Source organism: Monodelphis domestica, chromosome 7, assembly GCF_027887165.1.
Source record: "Monodelphis domestica isolate mMonDom1 chromosome 7, mMonDom1.pri, whole genome shotgun sequence".
Lineage (NCBI taxonomy): Eukaryota > Metazoa > Chordata > Mammalia > Didelphimorphia > Didelphidae > Monodelphis > Monodelphis domestica.
The window spans coordinates 131,058,193-131,078,847 of NC_077233.1; the positions used below are offsets into that span (position 1 = coordinate 131,058,193).

Below are 20,655 nucleotides of genomic sequence, written 5' to 3' on the forward strand. Positions count from 1 at the left end.
ATCCCAACCAATTTTCTGACTTCCTCCCTTCTAGACCATCCCTATGCCAGCTAGGCCAATCTTCATACAATAAATATTTATTGTGGGGGGCAGCTAGGTAGCACTGTGGATAGAGCAGCAGGCTTGGAATAGGGAGGACCCGGGTTCAAATCTTACCTCAGATACTTCCTAGCTACATGACCCTGAGCAAGCCACTTAATGCATTTGCCTAGCCCTTGCCACTCTTCTCTTTTAGAACAGATAGTAAGACAGAAGGTAAAGGTTTAAAATATATATATATATATATATATATGTATATTTATTAAGCGCCTGCTACATAGCAGGACATCAGGCGAGTTGCTTTGAAGAGCACACAAAGATGGAAAAGATACAGGTGCTATCCTCAAAGGATTTACAATCTAGAAAGGGAGATGAATATATAGATGAACTCCAATATAAGGCAAGAGTGTGCTGTGCCATAAAAGGGGGACAAACTGCCTTCGGGGAAGGTTGAGAGAAGGGAAGAAAATAATTTCCAACTTTGGGGACCCAGGCAGGCTTCCTCGAGGCAACATTTGAGCTGGCCTTTTAAAGAATGGAAACAGGGGAAGAAAGAACAATAGAAGTAGAGGTCCAGGAATGGGAGAGCATGGGCCACATTCAGAGAAAGAGGGACAGGACAGTTCAGTTGGACTGGAGCATAGATTGGGAAGGAAAGTTAGTGCCAGACCAGAATACACTTTTAACCTTTAGCATCGAGTGGAGGAGTTTTGCTTTTTCATAGACAACACAAAGCTGTGAAAGCTTGAGTGTTATTGGGACAGGAGATGGGAAATTAATTGGCTGGATAGCTTGGTAGACTGGAAGCAGAAAGCCTACATGAAAAAGTAAGCAGGGTTTAGTGGTAGTGGGAATGGAGAAGTGGATGGCACAGAGATATTTCATATATAATTGACAGGACTTGACAACTGATGGATTGTTATAGAGGCAGGGGAGTTGAGAGGATTCAGGTTGTTCCCATTGTGTCAGCAAAATAGTTCACAGGATCTAGAATCAGAGGGACTTTGGAGATCACAGCATCATTTATCAACAACAGAGGACCTCAGAGCAGCCATCTAGTCCAGCCCCTTCTTTTTATTGATGAAGAAACTAAGTCCCAGAGAGGAAAGTGATTCAACCAAGGTCACACAGGAGGTATGGAACCAGCAAGAATTCAATCCCAAGACTGATTCTAAAACCATGGCTCTTTTCTTCAGCAATGAATGAAGGGCACCTGGACAAGACTGAAGATGGATAAGATCTTCCAAAACAACTGCCCTGGGAAGTGTGTTGCAAACTAGATAACAGAGATGACTAATAGGATTGCAAAAGGCTCATTCCTGACTCAGAGCCTTGGCTAGTTCCCCTGCCTGGAGTCTTCTCCCCAAGAAATCTCACATATTTGTGAAGGTTCTCTCAACTCTATGAACCCATGTCTGTGACCATCCCTCCTCTAAATATTAGGGATGAGGGCTCTCAACTAAAGGTGGCATACATGAAGGTGGCTCCCTTTCTCAATGTATGCAAACACTTTGGGATTGCAGAAAAGAACCAGGATTTTTAGAGCTACATAGAACCTTAATGATAATCTAAAATAAGACATTTTACAGCAACACTGCCCAACTCTCCAGATTAATGTGGAAAATAGCATTTTGCAAATCTTAACAACTACAGATTCCCACATTTTACAGATGTAGAAAATGAGGTCCAAAGAGAAGTGACTTGTCCAAGGTCACACAAATAACATATAGCAGGGCAGGGATTAGAATCCCAGTCTCTTGACTCCTGGGTCCAAGACTCTTTCCACTAGTGACGTACCAGATTGTCTCCTCTCCATAGCCTCAGTTGAAGAGAGGCTACCATTCTGGGCTTGGGCTCAGACGATCCCCTTTCCCTGAGCCAAAACACTTGGATACATCAGTTACCCTCTCTTCCCGGACCCATCCTCCATGCGCACAGACTGAAGGGCAAACTCTTTTAATGAGTCACACACCAGAGCTGAACAATAAACCACAGAAAATGTGGGGTAAGGAGACTTTAGGGGAGGTGCCCCAGGCAGTGTCCTCCTGGAGTATGGGGCGAGGGGGGGAGGTTGTTCGATTTTGTTTCTGGGTCGATAGGGCAATGAAAGGAGAGGGCACTAGTCCCTTAGACAAAACTCCATCCTCTCCCCATCCCTGTCTCCCCTGGAGAGGAAGGCAAAGCCAAGCAGCGGCGGGAGGAATTGAGAGAAGCCCTCAACCCCTAATATGGATGGTTCCCTCCTTCCACTCCAGGATCCAGCACCTGAGCATCCCCTCTGTGTCCGCGTACTAGGCGGAACGCTTTGGCTCTTCCCGACTCCCAGAACACCACCACAGGCCGCCCCCCTCCCCCGCAAGTCGCCGCACTTCCCTCAGCAATTCGAGCGCCCGAGGCGGGCGAGCGGGTTGGGTTGAGGGAATGGGAGGCGCAGACGGAACCCGGCGCCTGCGCCAGTGCCTCCCCAGGTTGGAGCCCAGCGGACCAGCCAACCTCCGGGCCGAGCAACCTCAGGGAGTCCGGGGCTCCTCGTCCCGCTCCCGCTGTCTCCTCCGCCCCCGGCGGGCCCGCCAGCACAGGAAAGCGGCAGTCAGGAGGCCAAGGCCGGAGCCAAGGGCGGCCACTGACACCCCCTGGGCGAGGTCCAGGCGGGGTCCCCGCAGCGAGAAGGTGATGCCCGTGGCAGCCGCTCCGACTAGCGTGGACACGGCGCCGAAAGGGAAGATGCAGCGGTGCCAGGAGCTGCCAGCTCCGCCAGTGGCCAGTGCCAAGGTGTGCAGGGGTCCCGCGGGGCCCAGGGCAGGGGCTGGGGTCGCCGGGGTCGGGGCCGGGGGCAGCCCTGCCTCGGAGGCCGGCGCGCACGTCGGGGTGCTCATGGTTCCAGGCGCCGGAAGCTCAGAGAGAGCCGGGTAGGAGGGTGCTGGGCTTGAGAGCTTTCTGGCTTCGGCTCCCTCAGGCTCTGGCTGCTGCCCCAAACCCCTCAGCTGTCTTTTTTTTTTTTTTTCTGGGAACCCAGACGCGGATTGGAAGAAGGAACCGTGATGTCACTGGGGGACACTGGGGCCGTTAACCCTTTGGGGAGCCCTCCAACAAAGGCTAGGTAGTAGAAGACGGCTTCAGAAAGATGCCATAGCAAAGATGAAAAACCCTGAGAACGGGTAAGGAGATGGGGGCTAAAAGGGACCTCAGGACACAAAACATCTCGCGGGGAAGGGATCTTGGTCTAGAACAGAGCGCCAGAGCGGGGAAAGGACGTTTGAAGAATTCTAAGCTCCTCGATGATTTATACTGTGGGTCCTCACTCCAGTTACACAAGTGGCTACTTCTGGAATTCCAGGTAGGTTGGTAAATTACTGTGCCTGGAAAATTCATCCAAGACAGTCCTCCCTCCCTCGCCTAATCCAGATGCGATGGTACTAACTGGGTCATGAGCCTGACTTGTCCTCCTACAAGCTGACACCCAAAGGCATACGGAATGTGTGGGGGTGTTCTTGTCTCCCCCCATGCCTTTTTTTGTTGCTAGATATGCTTTTAAAAGATGGACTGTTGCATGATGGAATAAGTACCAAACTGCTGATAAGATGTAGAAATATGTAGAAAGCTACCACTTCCAGTGACAACGACCTTGGGTCTTCCCCGTCCCTTCTCCCTGTCATTCTAGAATAAATTACCTCATCAAGAATGCCCAAGGCAGTATCTACAGTATTTCAGATCTTTGCTGCCTCTACTCAACTGACTTACCATCACAGGATAATGTAATTATATTTTTATTTGGATTATACTCTGCTTCATTATTTTAAAATATGGATCCACTTATCAAGACTTTTTACAGGAACAATCAGAATTAAAATGAATACCCACCAATACAAATATTTGAGTTCCTTTGTTAAGAACTTAAATGAAGATAATTGTTATCACCAGTTCCAGTCTGTTTAATAAACTGAGAAATGACTTACAATAGAAGCCTTTGTACCTTAGTTCAGGTCAGTGTAATTCCAAATCAAAGACATTAAGGACTCTGTTGAATGGCTTAGCATACATATTAGGCCAGGACAGACTCAAGATGGGCTGGTACCCCAGGTTTGATGGGAATGAAAAGAAATGTACAAAGAAAGGAAAGGATATTAGCTGAGGATACAGGAATCATTCAGTGGTGGATGATATCCTTGTGCTGTTGGAGCTACTGAGCTTTTAGAAGCCTCAGAAAAGAGCCCCCTGACCCTGATATATATAGATATAGAGATAGATAGATAGATAGATAGATAGATAGATAGATAGATAGATAGATAGATATGCTGGCTTTTCTACTTAGATGACCAAGAAATTATTTTAGTGGCCTAATGACAGGCATAACACCTCTTAAGAAAAAAACTAATCAGGACAGCCAGATGGCTTAGTGGATAGAGCCAGGCCTGGGAACAAGAGGTCCTGGGTTCAGATACTTCCTACCTGTGTGACCCTGATTAAATCATTTAATAATCCCCATTGCCTAGTTCTTAAGCTCTCTTCTGCCTGGGAACCAATACTCAGTATAGATTCTAAGACAGAAGTAAGGTTTTTTGTTTGGGGTTTTGTTTTGTTCTGGTTTTTTTGTTTGTTTGTTTGTTTTAAGAAAAAAAACTAACCTCTGTGGGTTAGACTTAGGAAAAGCTAACTCAGAAAAAAGACATTAGACCAGCAAACTCAGTTTTCTAAAAGTCCCTATCAGTCTAGATTGAACATGTTTCATAAAAGTTAATAGAGTATAAATGGAAAAAAAAAAGATAGTTCAATTTGTATAACAGTATAATTAAACAGTCCATCAAAGGCCACAGCATTAGCTTTTAGGGAGATTTACTTTAGAGATAGAGCAAGCTAGAAAATACGAGAATTTTCCATTCAACATTTTAGGGACACATTTTTTTCCTGTATCAGTTTAGTCTGTGGAAAGAGAAGACTGAGACTTAGCACAATTTCTACATAAGTTAAGACCCATCAAATTCAAATTCAAATTCAGCATTGCTACCTGCCATATGGCAGTTATTGAAATGGTTGTTTCATTTGTCAAAAATCAATCTTTTGTTGCATGATGTTTTGCAAGGCCACAATTAAAGATTGAAGAAATTGTTTCACATACTTTGCTATTAAGAGATCATTTTGGGGGGGCAGCTGGGTGGCTCAGTAAATTGAGAATCAGGCCCAGGGACATGGGCCTGGGTCCTAGGTTCAAATGTGGCCTCAGACACTTCTCAGCTGTGCAACCCTGGGCAAGTCACTTAACCTCCATTGCCTAGCCCTTATCACTCTTCCTTGGATCCAATACACAGTAAGGGTTTAAAAAAAAAAAGAAAGAGAAAGATCACTTTTTTTTCATAATGTGAACAAGACTTAGAAATAAGTTTTCTTCCTATAACTAACTTCCTTCAATAACTTCACTCAGCTACTGCTGAGCGAGGTCCTAATGACCACTCTTTGTTCCTTAGTATATTGTTGCTTGACTGACTACAAAAACCTAATGTGGTCAGATGCCTGGACTACTTGCTCTGCTGACCTTTCAAAATTTACCAGGTCAAAATCTTCAATTCCTTCACCTAAAATGGAAGAACAAATATTGAGGCAAAGTATCAAAGCCTGTTTTCATTGTGCCACATGTCAGTCTCAAGAGGGAGAGTCCCAAAGCCTCCTTATAGCACTGTCTCTTACTGGACATGAAGGATTCAAACTAAGAGTAGAACTACAAGAGAAAAGGAGGGCTGGAGGTCGGCTAATGCCCTTTTGATTGCCTCCACAGCCAACTAAAAAGCCTGACAGTCACCATAGAGGTGAATAGGAACAGGTTCAGGAGAATATCTCTGCATGCCCCCAAGTCTTTCACCAAGTCCCTTGCATTGCAAGTCATCAGGATTCTCCTAGAAACCAGTTTCCTAGCCTCCACCATGTGGAAAGTTGCATCAGGAGCATTCTGCCTGAGCCAATCATCCTTACAAAGGATCCAGCAGGCTTATTTGTCTAAACAAGGAGTGCCATGATGAAAATGTAATAGATTGGCATGCTATGTTTAGTGAAAAGGAGGAGACACTATTCAGGGCTCTCAATGAAAAAGTTGACAGTTTTGAGAAAACTTATTTCTAAGTCTTGTTCATGTGATCCAAAAAAGTGATTTCTTATAGCAAAGCACATGAAACAATTTCTTCAAAGCGCTAAGCAATTGCATCCAAAATGATTTAATTGTAGCCCTACGAGTATCACACAAGAAATCTTGACAAATGAACCAATCATTTCAATAACTGCCAACACTACTACTGACAGTGGGTAACGAACAGATGCCCATTGTGGTAGAGTATTTGGACAATAAAAAAGTCCAGTTGAACATTTTATATCTGTTTATAGAGATTATTAATTGATGCTCAGACCAGTTAAATGAGGTTTTTGGCAGTCTAAAAATGGTCTGGTCATCTGTGATGTCTGTTTTGAAGGCAGCTTGGTGGCATGACAGACAGAGAATTAGACCTGTAAGTCAGGAAGATCTGAGCCAAAATTCACTCAGACACTCACTGGCTGTGTGACCCAGGCAGTCTTCTGTCTGCCTCAGTTTTCTGATCTGTAAAACAAGGATAATAGCTCCCAATCCCCAGTGTTGTTGTGAGGATGAAACAAGAAAATGTTTATGAAGTGCTTTGAAAACTTAATGCACTGACTACATGCTAGCAATTATGGATTACTGGAAGATTTGAAATGCAACATAAAGAAATAACAAGATACTTTAGGTCCCCTGCTATACCCATTGTTTGAACGTTATCCTGCTAAATGCATTCACTTCAAATAAACATAATGGAACAGTTTGACTTTGGGGTGTTATTCAAACCTGGGGAGGGCCATGCAGAAATGGAGAAGACTTCACAAAAGTAGTTTTCCACTTGAAAATGGAAGTCACTGTTAGTTAACAAGCATTATATTAAACATCTACTATGTGTCAAACTAAGCTCTGGGGATAACAAATAAAGGCAAAAACAGTCCCTGCCTGCAAGGAGCTAACATTCCAACTGTGTACAGACAAGATGGATACAAAGTAGATGGGAGGTTATCTCAGAGAAAAGGGACTAGCAGCAGGAGAATCAAGAAATGGCTCTGACAGACTGAGATTTGAGATGTCTTAAAGGAAGACAAAGAAAGTGAGAGGCAGTGGTGAGGAGCAAGAGCGTTCTAGGCATGAGGGACAACCAGAGAAAGCTGGTTAGAAGAAAAGTGTCACTTGCCAGGGGCAACAAGGAGGCCAGGGGAGCTGGATTGTAGGGTGGGTGGGAGTCAAGGTAGGGAGGTGCCAGGTGAGGGGGGACTTTAAAAGCCAGAGTATTTTATGTTTAAACATAAGATGGAGCATGCAGAGCAGCACTCTCTCATTTTAAGCTTCACAATGCAACTCCCCCTAATAATATAAAAGCCAGAAGCCCTATCCATAAGCTAAATTCATGACAATTCATCTTTAGCCTTAAAAATGGTGAGCTATTTTCTCCTCTAGAGGATGGTAAAAGTATGGCTCTTTGAATTCTACATTGTAATTTATTGTAATGACAGGAAGGAGAAATCTACATAACTTTGGCTGTGATGAGTAGCCCAGAATAATTTTCAATCTCTTTCCGAGAACAGTCTGAAAATGTGTGTAGGAAATGATGGATCAATTTCCCCAGTTAAGAATAGAAAAACACCTGCTGGTCTTCATGCTTTTGAGACTTTGATATAAAAGAGGAGAGAACATTTTACTCATTTCTAGGCTCTGTGATTACTAGCATTAACTGATTTGAGCAGATTTGTAAAATTGTGACTACAATGAAAAACTGCTGTGACATTGGATATCGGCTGGGATGATGTGAAATCAGTGCCAACAAACTTAAAGCGTCCATATAATAAGTGAGGTAGTAGTGCTATGAACACTAGTTAGATTACTTTGATTGATGAAGGAATTAGATTTTTTTTTCCATGTTCCACACCTTTTATAAACCTATTCAGTACTTTGTAGCCTTATCTGTTACCAGCTCATGTTAAAGAGTCTTCTGGAAGCAAACATATGTTAAAAAAATCAATGTACAATGTCCCAACACACTCATCACTTCCTACCCTGAACAACTGGCTTCCTCTGTTAACTACAATGATGTGATTAATGATGTGATTTGGGAATTTGAATCCCTAAAGTCTTAGAATTGTCATTCTCTTGTGAAGGAAAAGGTAAAAACCTTAATCTGTGTGAGCCCTTTTAGTTATCTTATCAGGCAAAATAGATTATGAGAATTGACTGCATTTTTGCATATCTGGTTAATTCTACAGTCAAAACCTGTTGTAGGTTTTTGCCTCATTTTTAAGTTTGTATTTTAAAGTATTGTCATAAAGTTTTCAAAACTAAATTTCATTAAGCTTTAATTTCCTTAGTTTGATAAACCAGATGTCCTTGATGATTCATGTTCATCCTAAAGAATAAATAAAATTCCCTGCAGGTATACCCTAATGAAATTGCTACTTAAACCTATGCTATCACTTCCTTGCTAGATAACATTATCCCATATTGCTGATCTGGTCAAATTGGCCAGCATATCTCCCTAGGCAAGCTCAGTTCCCAGCTGGCTCTAGACCTATCTCTGCCCTGGGGGCCACCCACCTTGCTGCTTTAGAAGAAAACTTTTCCCCATCTTCTTCCAGGAGATAAATTCAGCTCCCTTTCTGCTTCAGAGGGGCCCCTCCCATGAACTCCTGGGGTCTGCCTCCCCATCCATCCCAAACGCTGGCAAGGATCCACTAAGATGCTTCATGGTCCATATACTCCCCAACAAGACCACCATTCACTAGAGCCACTCACAGGCTGAAAACACATTCCAATAGAAGAGCATTACTGAATATTCAGTTATACCGGCAGACAATTCCCTCCAGCAGGAAGTCATATATTCAGTTCTACCAACATACGATTCCCTCTAACTCTACAGACTATGTACGCAGTTACAGGAGATCTTCCAGCAGGGAGGGGAGGTCTATTCCTCCAGTTTTTCTCTTCCTTCAGGGGTGAATCTCATTCCTTGACTATAATGATCCATAAAGATCCTTTGTGCGTCCAGCTCCCTTTTCATGTAAGCCTGTGGTCTGCCAAGAGTTCCCAGACAACTGTGAATAAAGGGCTTTGTGACTGGTAGACGTGGGGGATGTTCTGCAGATCCAAGCAGATGGGCAAGACGGAAATAAAGGTTTTCAAGGGCAGGCATGTAGAGTGTGATGGAAAGAGCATTGGTGAATGGTCTCAAGCTCCAATCCTAGCTAAGATTATTACCTGCATGACTTGGAGTCCATTATTTCCTCTCCTGGGGCTCTATTTTCCCCCTCTAGAAAGTGAAATGGATCTGGTCCATTGTGACTACTTTGGGGGACTGAAGAGATTTCCACAGAGAAAGCAAATGCTACACGCATAAAGCTAGGAGACATATAAGATTATATATATATATATTTTTTTTAAATTTTATTTATATATACATATATAAATCCTTTGGCCATTTATCTGTTCTCATAGGATAACAAGAACCATTCCCTAACAGATAAATGGCCAGGGGATATGAGCAGGCTGTTCAAGAGAAACAAAAGGCAACAGATCAATAACCCCAGGAAAAAATACTCTAAATCCCTAATAGTAAAAGAAATAAAAATAAATGACAAAGGTAAAAGTGACTGTTGAGTGGAAAGATAGGCACACCAAGGTACTGCTTGGGGAGTTATGATTGGATTCCACCATTATGAAAAGTATTGAGAACTATGACTAAAAGTCACCAAACTGTGCACACTTTGATTCCATATCACTGTTAGGCATATACCCCCAAATAGAGAAGGAAAGAACAGAAATGAACAAAAATATTTCTAGCAGAACTTTTTGTTGTACCAGAGAAATGGTCAATAAAGGAAGTGCCCATCAACTGGGGCATATTCAAATGAATTTTAGCATATGAATGGAATTTCCACCATAACTCGGAGAATAATTTGCACAGCGACAACTTAGTTAGGAAAAATAACTTGAAAAACTTAAGCACCCTCAACAAAGCAACAACCAGTCCCCTTTCCACGGGACTTGCAGATAAGCACATCATTCATCTCCTGGCAGAGGGGACGCCCTCCAGGCTTGGAAGGAGTGAGATCTTTTTGGATATGGCCCTCGTGCAGATGTTTTGCTTGATGCTTATGTTATAACTGTTTCTCTTTCTGTTTTTAATTTGGAAGGTGTGTATATGTGGAGGGGGAAGAGAGGAGAGATGGTGATGCCAAAAGAAAAGAAGGGCCACTGAAACATTTTTAATGTGCACAGAAGAACAGAAGTTTAGAAAAAAACAGACAAACAGAATAAAATTTCTGAGTTGAATTTATTCCTTTTTTTAAACAACAGTTTCATATAAAATCTTCTTTTAGATCTCTCAGCCTATATATATGAAAATTCTTTTTTGGTGTTTCAGGTTGGAATAAAAATGTATTTTAAAATAAATAAAAGTACACATTTGTCTCTACATATGTAGTGAGTGCAATTGTGCCAATTGTGCTGAAATCACTGCATATTTCAAGAAGTCCCAAGTTTGAATCACAAATACCTTTATTATTGACAAAACTCACATTTTCAAAGTACTTTAAGACTTACAAAGTACTTTCTCAAGACAATTCTTTGATGTTCATTATGAAAAGCTTATTCTCGCCCAATACAGATGAAGAAACCTGACCCCAGGAGTAAGGTAGAGAGCTGAGACTAGAGCTTGGTCTTCTGGCCGCCCCATATCCCCTTCCACAGCTTCCTCACGGCCTAGAGAATCAATCCAAACCCCTCAAGCTGGCCCCACTTGTTGGCTGCTCTCTTCAAACAGCCGGGTTTTGCCATCTCTTTCCCTGCACTAACTCTGTCCCCCATCCAGAATTCTTTCTTCCCTGGGGCAGCTCCACTCTTCAAGTCCCACCTCCTCCAGGAAGACCCCCCCCATTGGCCTAGGCTAAAGAGGGATGAACTCTGGGCCTTTCAATAGATCTCGAGATCACTCCCTCCCTGAACAAAGGACCTGCACTGGGTGATGTGGGAAGTGGAGCATGGCTGAAGGGGCTCCGCAATTAGGGCAACGTCACTGATTTGACGGCGAGGGTCCCCAGAACACAATCAGAACCCGAGCCCCGACAGTCCCTCCACAGCCTGGCTTTCCTTCCCTTCCCCACGTGCTCTCCCTGCAGGACCAACAAGAATCCCTATGCTGGGCCTAGACTAGGCAGAAAGACAGACGGCCGAGGCTTCCTGTTCCCATCTGGGGCAGCGGCCCGGGGTCCTGCAGGAGCACGAGGCGGCCCAGCGGGCAGAGGGGGGCTCAGACAGACGGCTCGTCTCTCACCAGGACGGAGAAGCGCTCCCCGGCCTCACAGAGCTGGCTGTGGATGGCACGGTAGAGCGCCAGCTGAGCAGGGCTGGCAGGGCTCTCGGCTCCCAGCAGGGGAAGAAGCTCCTCCATCAGAACCTGGGGCGCACCAGAGACAAACTCTCAGAGACCACCAGAGTTCTAAAGCCACCAGCCTCCCCGTCCCGAGACCCCCCCACCTCAGCCTGGCCAGAGGCCGCCGGACAGAACGAGAAGCCGTGTGCACAGGGTCAGGTTCTCCCCTCGCTCGGACCGCGGGGCACAGGCTGTCACTGTGGTAAGAGCCAGCAGGAGCGAGCCTGAGGACGCAAGTGCTGGGCGCGGGAGGCCGTACCTCTTGGAGATGGATCTGCTGCTTCAGCATGGCCACTCGGAGACTGAGCGCTGCCACGGTCTGCAGCTCTCGGGCACTGGAGTAGGAAAGCCGGCTGCTGTTCCAGAGGGACCCCCTCCCTCCTACACGCAGGCCCAGGCCCCATGGAGGGCTCTCTGCAGGCCCAAGCCCCGACCAGTGCTCCTCCGCTGTATCCACGGGAGAGAAAAGGGGGCGTCAGTCAGGTCCTCCCAGCGGCAGGGCCGGGGCGGTCTGCATAAAGGTCACTAGCCAATCTAATCCCTCCTCTCCCCGCCATCTTGATAAGCTTCTCCATGGCACCAGCAGGGGCTAGATGGCGCGGTGGGTAGAGGGCTGGCTGGGCCTGGGATCCAGCCTCAGACACTAACTGTGTGACCTCGGGCAAATCACTTCATCAGCCATTAAGACAGACACTGCCTTCTGCCTCAGTTTCCTCAATTATAAAATAGGGACCATAATCTTCTATGGCATCTACTTCACAGAGTGGTGGTTGTGAACAAACGAGAGTATCTGTAAAGCGCGTGGCACCCGGTGCAGGGCACACGGAGGGCATCCTCCACTGCAAAGGGCGCTAAGGACTCCTTTCCCCCTCTGGTGTGCTGCCTTACACCAACTTCACCGTGAGAAAGGCCTGTAGTAGTGCTGCCTCGGAACAGAGAAGGCAAGGGCTAGTTCTTCAGCCAGGAGCAGCTACTGGGCACTAACAGGTGTGGGCAAAGGGGCCAACCAGCAGGACAGAGGAGGAACCCAGCCCCCAGCTCTAGCTGGGAAGTCAGCACCCACCCATCCTTGAACAGCTGTTAAAGAAGCACAAGCACACTGTGCTTGCCCCAAAGAAAAACAACGGTATACAGCACTTCCTTCTCTGAAAATGTGAGGGGCTATGGGTGGGAAAGCCTAGATGTCATCGGCTAGCTCTGCCTGACTTTTCCCCCCTCCTTTTTTATTCCTTGTCACAGGACAGCTCTCTACGAGGCAAAAGATAGATTAACAAAGAAAGTTATGCTACTTCTGAGCCCCAAAGAAGGTGAATCTCAAAGGGAACTTGCCTCTCCTTGTAAGGCTCACAGGAGAGCTCTCCATGCCCGGGGCCCCGAAGGACCAGGGCCCAGAGGCCTCATGGTGCTGTCCACCCTTACGCAGCCCTGACTCTGGCCTTGGGCCCTGGCAGGGGGCCTCACCTTCTCGAAGCTCTTGGAGTCTAAGCAGATGCTGGTCTACAGTGGCTTGGAGCCCTTCGAGGGTGACCAGACAGCGGTATTCCTGTTCCAAGCTCAGGGAGTCTGCAGGAGGGAAGGATAAAGGCATCTCTCCCATCCCCCTAGGACTCTCGCCTTTCCCCTCCAGCCAGGGAAGGCCCACGAAGCCCCAAGTTTCTCCTTCCTCACCTGCAGCTGCCTCCCCACTCATGGCCAGCGTCTCTTCCAGATGCTGGGTCAGTAAGTGGCAGGCCCGGTCCAGGCGATTCACTTCCTCCTGGACCTCAGCAGGGCTGATGGCTGGGCCAGGCATGTCAAACTCAGAGCAAGTCAGGGAAAGTTTTCTTCTTCCCTTTCCCCTCACTCCCAGGGATCTAGCCTGAAGCTTACGGATGTGGCAGGAAGTGCTCCTGGAATAGGCTTCGAGTCCCTGGCAGATGGCTAATGTGCCCCTTCCCCCCAATCTCCAGGGGTAGCAGTGAGCAATCCCTGGCAGGAGGGGCAAAGAGCTTCTGGTGGGAGGCCCAGTGGGCATTGTGGTGGAGGGACGGAGCCCCTCTGGTTCCATTAAGAGCCAGATGGGGTCTCCCATCATCCTAAGAGAGTGAGTGATGTCAGTGGCTATGGCTTTTAGCCAAACTTCCCATTAGCCAAAAAGCCTGGGAGCCAGTGGCATTCCCTGACCCCCGACCCCCAAAAAACACACCCCCCCCCAGCCCAGACACACGGTACATCTGGCAAGGATACAGTCTTCTTCATCCTCTCTAAGAAATGGGCTTTGGCAGCAGCCACATCAGAATCAGCATCGAACTGGGAATGCTGGATCTGGGCCCACAGGCTACGCAGCATGCACACAAATACACAACAAAATATACACAGATACAGACGCGGCTAAAACTCAAAAGTCATTTTAAACAGTTCCTGTTCCCACTGTATATGGTGGGTTCACAGAAGGAGAGCACTGGCAAATGTTTAACAATTGGCTCTCCAAAAATGCACAACATACTTTTAAGTTTAATCTACACTATTAACTATAATTAATCTTCATCATCTTCCTGAGTTTAGACCACAAAACAAGAATTCATGTCCTAATCTGTGGCTCTGCTAATTTCTGAGGTGTAAATGCTCACAATGAAAACTTAACAACCAGCTCCAGTGACCTGGAACCAGATGGTCCAAACACATTCGTGACTAATGGGAAAGGGCCTCTCACTTGGTGCCTTTATAATCCTTGGCCCCTGCTTTGAGCCATGAGGTGGGTTTAGAGCCTGAGGATCCTCTGAGGGAGGGAAAAGAACGAGTCACAATAAAGGGCAGTTGAGCAAGGACAATGGCTTTGAACAGGGTGATGGTTTGGGGAAAAAGCATCTGCTAGACAGGCCTCCTACCCTGGTACTTTCAGAACGGAGAGTCAAAACTGTACTCTCTCTCCATGAAGGCTAACTGGCTCCAGGGAAGAGGAAAAGGCAAGTGGCAATCAAAGGGCCTGGGCTAAGACAGAAGGTTGAAGAGTCTACTCTGGAAATTTTCAGCCAAAAATGCAAATCAGGTCTCAGCACCCGAGACAGTGGGGTCATACTCAAATAGAAATGGATCCCTGCTGGCTGCAATTAGCTCTGAAAAACATAAAAATTGTAGTGTATTTGTTTGTTAAATATTTCCCAATTAGCTTTTAATCTAGCACTAGAAAGTTTTGGAGGCGTTTGATGCCTCTAACCCAAGAAGAACAAATTATATCAGGATAGGTACTGATCTGGGAAATTGGAGTCCTGGGTTCTAGGTGCCAAATCTGCCAACAATTCATTGTGTGTTTGTGTGTTCTTAGTCAAAGCCATTCTCCTTCTCTACGCCTGCTTTCTCTTCAAAAGACAAAGGGATTGAAAAGGTCCCTGGTGGAGATATTAAAAGGAAATGGGAGTAGGTATTCCTAGTTCAGTTCTTCTGAAGCAAGACTGGAACTTAGCCAGAGGTTTCTGAGTCTCACCACTAACAACCTGGTAGAAGATATACTTAAAGGGTCTCACATTTTTTCCACCTTATAAGCAAACCTCACCTGGAATTTCTGGAAGCTATTTTCTTATACAAGAGAGGCAGCTGCAGCTGGGTCCTGCAAAAAAAAAAAAAAGAATCACACCTCCAGGCTGCCTGCCACACTCAGGACCTGGGTTCTCAGATAGCCATGAGAATAGGTAGACCAACAGCACCTCCAGGCTTCCCCTGACAGGTAGAAAAGCTGGCCCCATATCCATCTCCCTAAACCTCTGTCATCAGTGGAACTCTACAGAGCCATGAGGAGGTAGGGGCCCAGGACAAGACTGGTGGCCCCCAACACCCACAGACTACAGAACTACACAAGGGGCCAAGACTGGCCTGGATGGAGAGGAGAGGTATCTCCGATGGGAAGCCAGTGCCTGTATTCCCTGGCAACTTTGTGGACTCCAGCTAGAGCCATCAAGGCAAGGTAAAACTCAACATGGACCTGGACCTAAGAGTAAGAAGGGTTCATCATCATTGGAATCAAGGTATCAGGCTTCATAGTGGAAAAGGAGTCTTTGGATCTAATGGCTGAATCTAAGTCTAAATCTAGCTTAGAGCCTGGTACCCCTGGATCAAGCACAATCACTTCTCTAGGCTTTGGGGGGAAAGGAGGAAACACCCTTGGATTGTTGGTAAGTCTTGGGGAACTTGGAAGGTACTCTGAGAGAACAGGGCCAGGCCAGGTAACTGTGGTTCTCCAAAGTCCTTGTTAACCTGTGCACTTCAACCAAAGATAATGTTTCAGCTCTTCCTTGAGAGCTCTATGCTCCCCCTTCCTTCTGTGGACCCCATAGAAGGTCTAAATCAGTGGGCAAGGGCCTATAATCTGATCAAGCTCAGCCCCCTTGGCCAAAACTTCAAACATGAATGTCAGGGTTCAGGAAACCTACCCCTTCTCCTTGAGTGTGAAGGGCTCAGACCTCAGGTCTGGTGGGGTTTTTCCTTGTTCTGGCCCAGGCTTGGATGCAACAGCACCCACTTCTCTTGAAGCAGAAACTGGGGTGGAGGTTGGGACCCCAGGGACCTGGCCCTGGGAAGGCAGAGGGCAGGGCTGAGCCGGCCCCTCTAGAGGAGCTAAGTGGTCTGGCTGCTTGGCATGTGTGAGAGCATCTTTGGGAGCCCTGCCCCTATGAGAGGGGGCTCTGATAGGCCTTTTCACCCCACTGCTAGCCCTCTGAGAGGTAGCTGGGGGCCTGGCTGGAACACAAGCTTTTGGATTTGAAGTTCTGGGCCTGGCCCCAGGGCCTGCCTGGGCAGCAACCAAAGGCTGGACAGCTTTTCCACTGGAGACACTTTCTTCTGACTGGACCCGGACGATGCCTTTCCGGACGCGAAGGGCTTTCTCTAGGGTTTGGGTCAGCAGCTCCAATTCCTTGAGGTCTTTGGGAGTTGGTTCACATGCTGTGAAAGCTACGGGTCAGGGAAGTGTTCTCCCTAGGATCAGGCCCTGCTCAAACCCTCCCCTCAATCTAACAGGATCTGCCTTTCTAAGGTCTGCAGACTGGGACCATTAGAAAGAAGTAAACTGTCTTTCTGTCCAAGTCATTGAATGGTCCCAGGTCATTGCCCCCTGATCAATGGAGGCTCTCCCCTCCCCATCCAAATCTGTTCCCACCCCAGGAAAGGCCTAGACTGAGGCTCACCAGCTTCCTTGTCCCTCCTCTGGGCTGGCTCAGGGCTTGGGGGAGAGGCCACTTCCCTGGCAGGAAAAGAGAGAATCATGACACCTCCTCAGGTATGGTTTGTAAAAGGCTTTCTTCACAAGCACTCTGCCAGGAAAGTGGCTGCTACTGGAATTATTCTTCCCATTCTAACAAACAAGGACACTAGAGCTCCGTATAAATAGATGATTTGCTCAGTATATCAGAGTAGAAAGCTGAATTTGGGTCTTGGCAGAAGACCCGAGGGGGGTAAAAATCCTGGAGACCTTTCCACCAGGATCCACACTCTCACACACACAACTCTGGTCCCCCTCCCTCCCACAAACACGTCTCTATCACCAAAGAGGGCTCAGCATGGCAGTGAAAAGGGCACTCAAGAGGGCAAAACTGTGAGTGCCTCTTCCCCCGGGGTCCTTCTGGGTGAGATATGCATGATGGGGGAGCCTGGTGAACAAACCAAAGTCTCAACCCTGGGCAGCCAATGAAATGTTGGGCCCAAGCAGTCAGTCCTCAACCGCCCCCAGTCCAGGCGGGATTTGGACAGAGGTGGGCGCTATGGGCTGGGAATTGGCCCGCGGCCGACCCTCCCCTTCCCCGGCGATACCAAGGTTGAAGTAACACCCGGCAGCGAGCAAGGGATTGTTGCAAATCCTTCTCCTTCTTCTGGCAAGCCTCCAAGGCTCCTAGGAGCTCTGCAACCAGTCTGGAAATACACCCCGCCCCGCCCCCCAGCAGTTCAGCTGTCAGCTTTCCTTCCCCTCCTCACAAGGTCCCCCAGTCCCTCCCCGTCCTTCCTCCAGGTTCTCTGCCCACCTTATCCCTCATCTCTCCCCCTTCTGTCCACACTCCCTTCCCCCCCTTTAGTTTCCCCCTTTCCTCCTCCATTTCCCTCCTCTTCCTCTCCCCACTTTCCCCCCCAAGTCCTCTCCTTTCCCCTCCCCCATCCCGCTTTGCCTGTTTCCCCTCCCCCATCATCCCCTCAGCCTTTTCCTCCCACAGCCCCGATTTGCTCTCTCCCACCAGTGTATCCGACGCCTTCCCGCCTCCCCCGCCTGCGCGCGCAGGCAGTGCTCTGAAAGGCTCCAGGGTCCCAGAACGTGGTCAGAATGTCACCGGCATCACGGGCTGCCGCCAGCCTAAGTTCCAGAAGCCCAACCAAAGCAGGGATGTGTACGTGCATGGCGGTGTCTGTCCAACATGGGGATCCTTACCTGCGCGAGCAGTCGGCAGGCAGCATGGCGGCCATGGGGGGTGGGGGAAGGTGAAGGGATAACTGGGGGGAGGTGGCAGCCAGCTGCAGCTGCAACTGACACACAAGCACACACACACCTGCAGCCCCAGCTCGGCGGGAAAACTGCCGCGGTCCCGCCGGCGTCGAGCCCCGCCCCCGGATCCTGGCCCCAGCCCCGCCAGGTCCTGCTGCGTTGTGGGTGCTAGCTGGCTTCTCCCAGATGTGTAAAGCGGGGGCAGGGGCAGGGGAGAAAGATGCAAGCATACAGACCAAGATTAGAGCCTGATGCGGTGAAATGGCTGGGGTTTCGGGAGCCCGGGGCACCGGAGAGGCCCAACAGTCAGCACCGTCTTCTACACCTCTGCCAGGACTTGGCTCAGCCGGCCTGCTCCGTGGGAAGGATGCAAAAATGGGAGGAGGAAAAAGGACCTTAACTCCCCTTTGTACCTCCGTGACCCTGCGTGGTTTTCTTAATCCTCCAGAGCTTCAGTCTACTTACCTGTGTAACTGGGAGATTAAGGCAGTACATATATTGGGATTGGCCTGAAGAAAGAGTTACAGAAATGTTTGTCGAATAAAAAGATCAATGAGCTTTCAGTTGAGTAAGAGGGGTGGAGTGGGGAGAGAAGATATACAGCTACAATAACGATAATATAAATACCTACATCTGCTTTTTTTTTTAACTCTTATTTTCTAGCTTGGAATCAATATTTTGTATTGGTTCCAAGGCAGAAGAGCGGTAAGGCTAGACAAATGGTTCAGTGACTTGTCCAAGGTTACTCAGCTAGGAAGTTTCTGAGGCTAGATTTTAACCCAGACCTACCATTTCCAGGCCAATCCAATGAGTCTGCCCCTCAGCTCTAATTTTAATAACTGATTCCTCAATCGTGGCAAAGGTGGAGGACAGTAGCGGCTTAATTTCGGTTGGTGTGTTAGTTTCATTTGCTAAATTGCTATTTTCCATTTACTTTTAACTTTGTTAAAAAGAATTTGAGCAAGAAGAGAATACTAACATCTAGGGACATCTGAGAGGCCTTCACAAAGGAGGTGGTATCTGAGCTCTGACTTAAAGGAAGCTAATGATTCTGATGAAGAAGTACCTCCTGGGTATAGAAGCTAAAGAGCAAATAGGAGGAGGCTGTAGATGGAATATTGAATAAGAAGACAGCTTGTAGGCCAGTTTAGGGCAAAGTGGATAGAGTACTGGGGCTGGAGTCAGGAAAACTCATCTGCCTGTCTTCAAATCTGGCCTCAGATTTGGCTGTGTGACCCTGAGCAAGTCACTTAACCCTGTTTACCTCAGTTTCCTCACCTGTAACAGGAGCTAGAGAAGGAAATGGTTTACAATTCCAATATCTTTGCCAAGAAAATCTCAAATGGGGTCACCAAGAGTCCAACAAAACAACAATATGGACATCAGAACTGTTCTCTATGGCACAAATAAAATTTAATTATAGATAGAAAATTAAAATTTGGTTACTAACCACATGCTACAGTGGGAAGGATGTTAGGTTCAGTATCAGAACTCAGAAAGATAAGAGAGGTAGGTGAAAGGACCCATTTCAGAACAGTTTCAACTAAGTTTGAAGCTGAAAATGATGGTTCCAACAGTTGCTGTTAAATAGTAAATCCAGTTGAGCAGAGGAATAACTTGAAAGCAGAAAATCCAAGAAGTCACTTATATTATATTATATTATATTATTATAGTTTGACTGACTCTTCTCTAGTGAGATTTTAATCAAGTGTGAATCAGTTCAGCTTAGTGGATAGAAGCATCTGTTCAACAAAGAAACTATGTTGCTCCAGGAATTTTAATGGACAATTCCTAAGAGAGAAAGGAGACAAAGAAGTTTATAGTTGCAGAGTCGTGTTACCTCAAGCATATGAGTTTTCCTTACTCATTTATCTCCTTTGGAAAATACTGAATGCACTGGTGGGAGAGTGTATATAGAGCAATGTGAGGATTTTTATGTATTCATTATTCCTACATTTGCTTACCAATCCTACATGTATTGGATTGAAACTAGGCTGGAGCAATTTATATGGTAACATCAACACTGTAAAAAAAATTTTTTTAATTCTTTTATTTATTTAAAAAGCAATTTTGAAAGACTTAAGAACTATGGTCAACAAAATGATCAATAGTGATTATTGAGGACCACTGATAAGAAATACCACTCACCTCATGTCATGATAGAAAAGTAATGAGTTAATGTCCTGAATAAACAAATTTTGGGTCATTGCCAATAATAGAACTTAGTTTTGTTCAATTATGCTTATTTGTTAAAAGGATTTTGTTTTTTACCTTTTCAGTGGGAGAAAAATAAGTTGGACAATTAGAAGTTGACAATTGGAAAATAAATTAAAATTTAATTAACAATGTCTTTTTAAAAAGAGAGAACATAAAATAGTATACCTGTCAGATCTATGGGAAGGGAAGGAATTTAAGACCAGGCAAGAGATAAAGAACATTACAAAATGTAAAATGAATAATTTTGATTATATTAAATTAAAAAGGTTTTGTACAAACAAAACCATCACAAACAAAATTAGAAGAAAAGCAACAAATGGGGGGGGGGGGATGTATAACAAAAACCTCTGGCAAAGGTCTAATTTCACAAATCTATAAGGAATTAAGTCAATTGTACAGGAAACCAAGCCATTCCCCCAATTGACAAATGATCAAGGAATATGAATAGGCAATTTTCAGATGAAGAAATCAAAACTATCAATAATCACATGAAAG

At 46.3% G+C, this 20,655-nt stretch overlaps 2 protein-coding genes across 4 annotated transcripts; one reads left to right on the forward strand and one right to left on the reverse strand.

Annotated features, from left to right (window-relative positions):
• The first annotated feature begins 287 nt into the window (after positions 1-287).
• Positions 288-10,376, forward strand: LOC130455513 (translation initiation factor IF-2-like). Its single transcript, XM_056805474.1, has 2 exons — positions 288-3,376; positions 10,264-10,376. The coding sequence occupies exon 1, from the start codon at positions 2,461-2,463 to the stop codon at positions 2,950-2,952; it is 492 nt and encodes a 163-aa protein (XP_056661452.1). The 5' UTR covers positions 288-2,460; the 3' UTR covers positions 2,953-3,376; positions 10,264-10,376.
• Positions 10,377-10,384: 8 nt separating this feature from the next.
• On the reverse strand, positions 10,385-18,609 carry TEDC2 (tubulin epsilon and delta complex 2). Of its 3 annotated transcripts, none has more exons than XM_056805473.1 (10): positions 17,890-18,540; positions 17,283-17,381; positions 16,661-16,716; positions 15,908-16,418; positions 15,034-15,087; positions 13,728-13,818; positions 13,170-13,299; positions 12,963-13,064; positions 11,761-11,948; positions 10,385-11,525 (listed from the first exon to the last, which is right to left on the reverse strand). In XM_056805473.1, the coding sequence occupies exons 1-10, from the start codon at positions 18,171-18,173 to the stop codon at positions 11,379-11,381; spliced, it is 1,662 nt and encodes a 553-aa protein (XP_056661451.1). In that variant the 5' UTR covers positions 18,174-18,540; the 3' UTR covers positions 10,385-11,378. The 3 variants fall into 3 exon arrangements, with proteins under 3 accessions (XP_056661451.1, XP_007499570.1, XP_056661450.1); XM_007499508.3 differs by having other exon boundaries at positions 10,610-11,525; positions 15,908-16,427; positions 17,890-18,546; XM_056805472.1 differs by having other exon boundaries at positions 10,610-11,948; positions 17,890-18,609.
• Between the last annotated feature and the right edge of the window lie 2,046 nt (positions 18,610-20,655).

Bases quoted from the DNA above. Each gene is read 5' to 3' on its own strand.
- LOC130455513 (XM_056805474.1), top strand. From the start codon at position 2,461: ATGGGAGGCGCAGACGGAACCCGGCGCCTGCGCCAGTGCCTCCCCAGG.
- TEDC2 (XM_056805472.1), bottom strand. From the start codon at position 18,173: ATGCTTGCATCTTTCTCCCCTGCCCCTGCCCCCGCTTTACACATCTGG. The intron at 17,382-17,889 runs GTAAGGATCCCC...GTGTATTTCCAG, and splicing joins CCTGCCGACTGCTCGCGCAG to ACTGGTTGCAGAGCTCCTAG. The intron at 16,717-17,282 runs GTATCGCCGGGG...TTTTCCTGCCAG, and splicing joins CGGGTGTTACTTCAACCTTG to GGAAGTGGCCTCTCCCCCAA.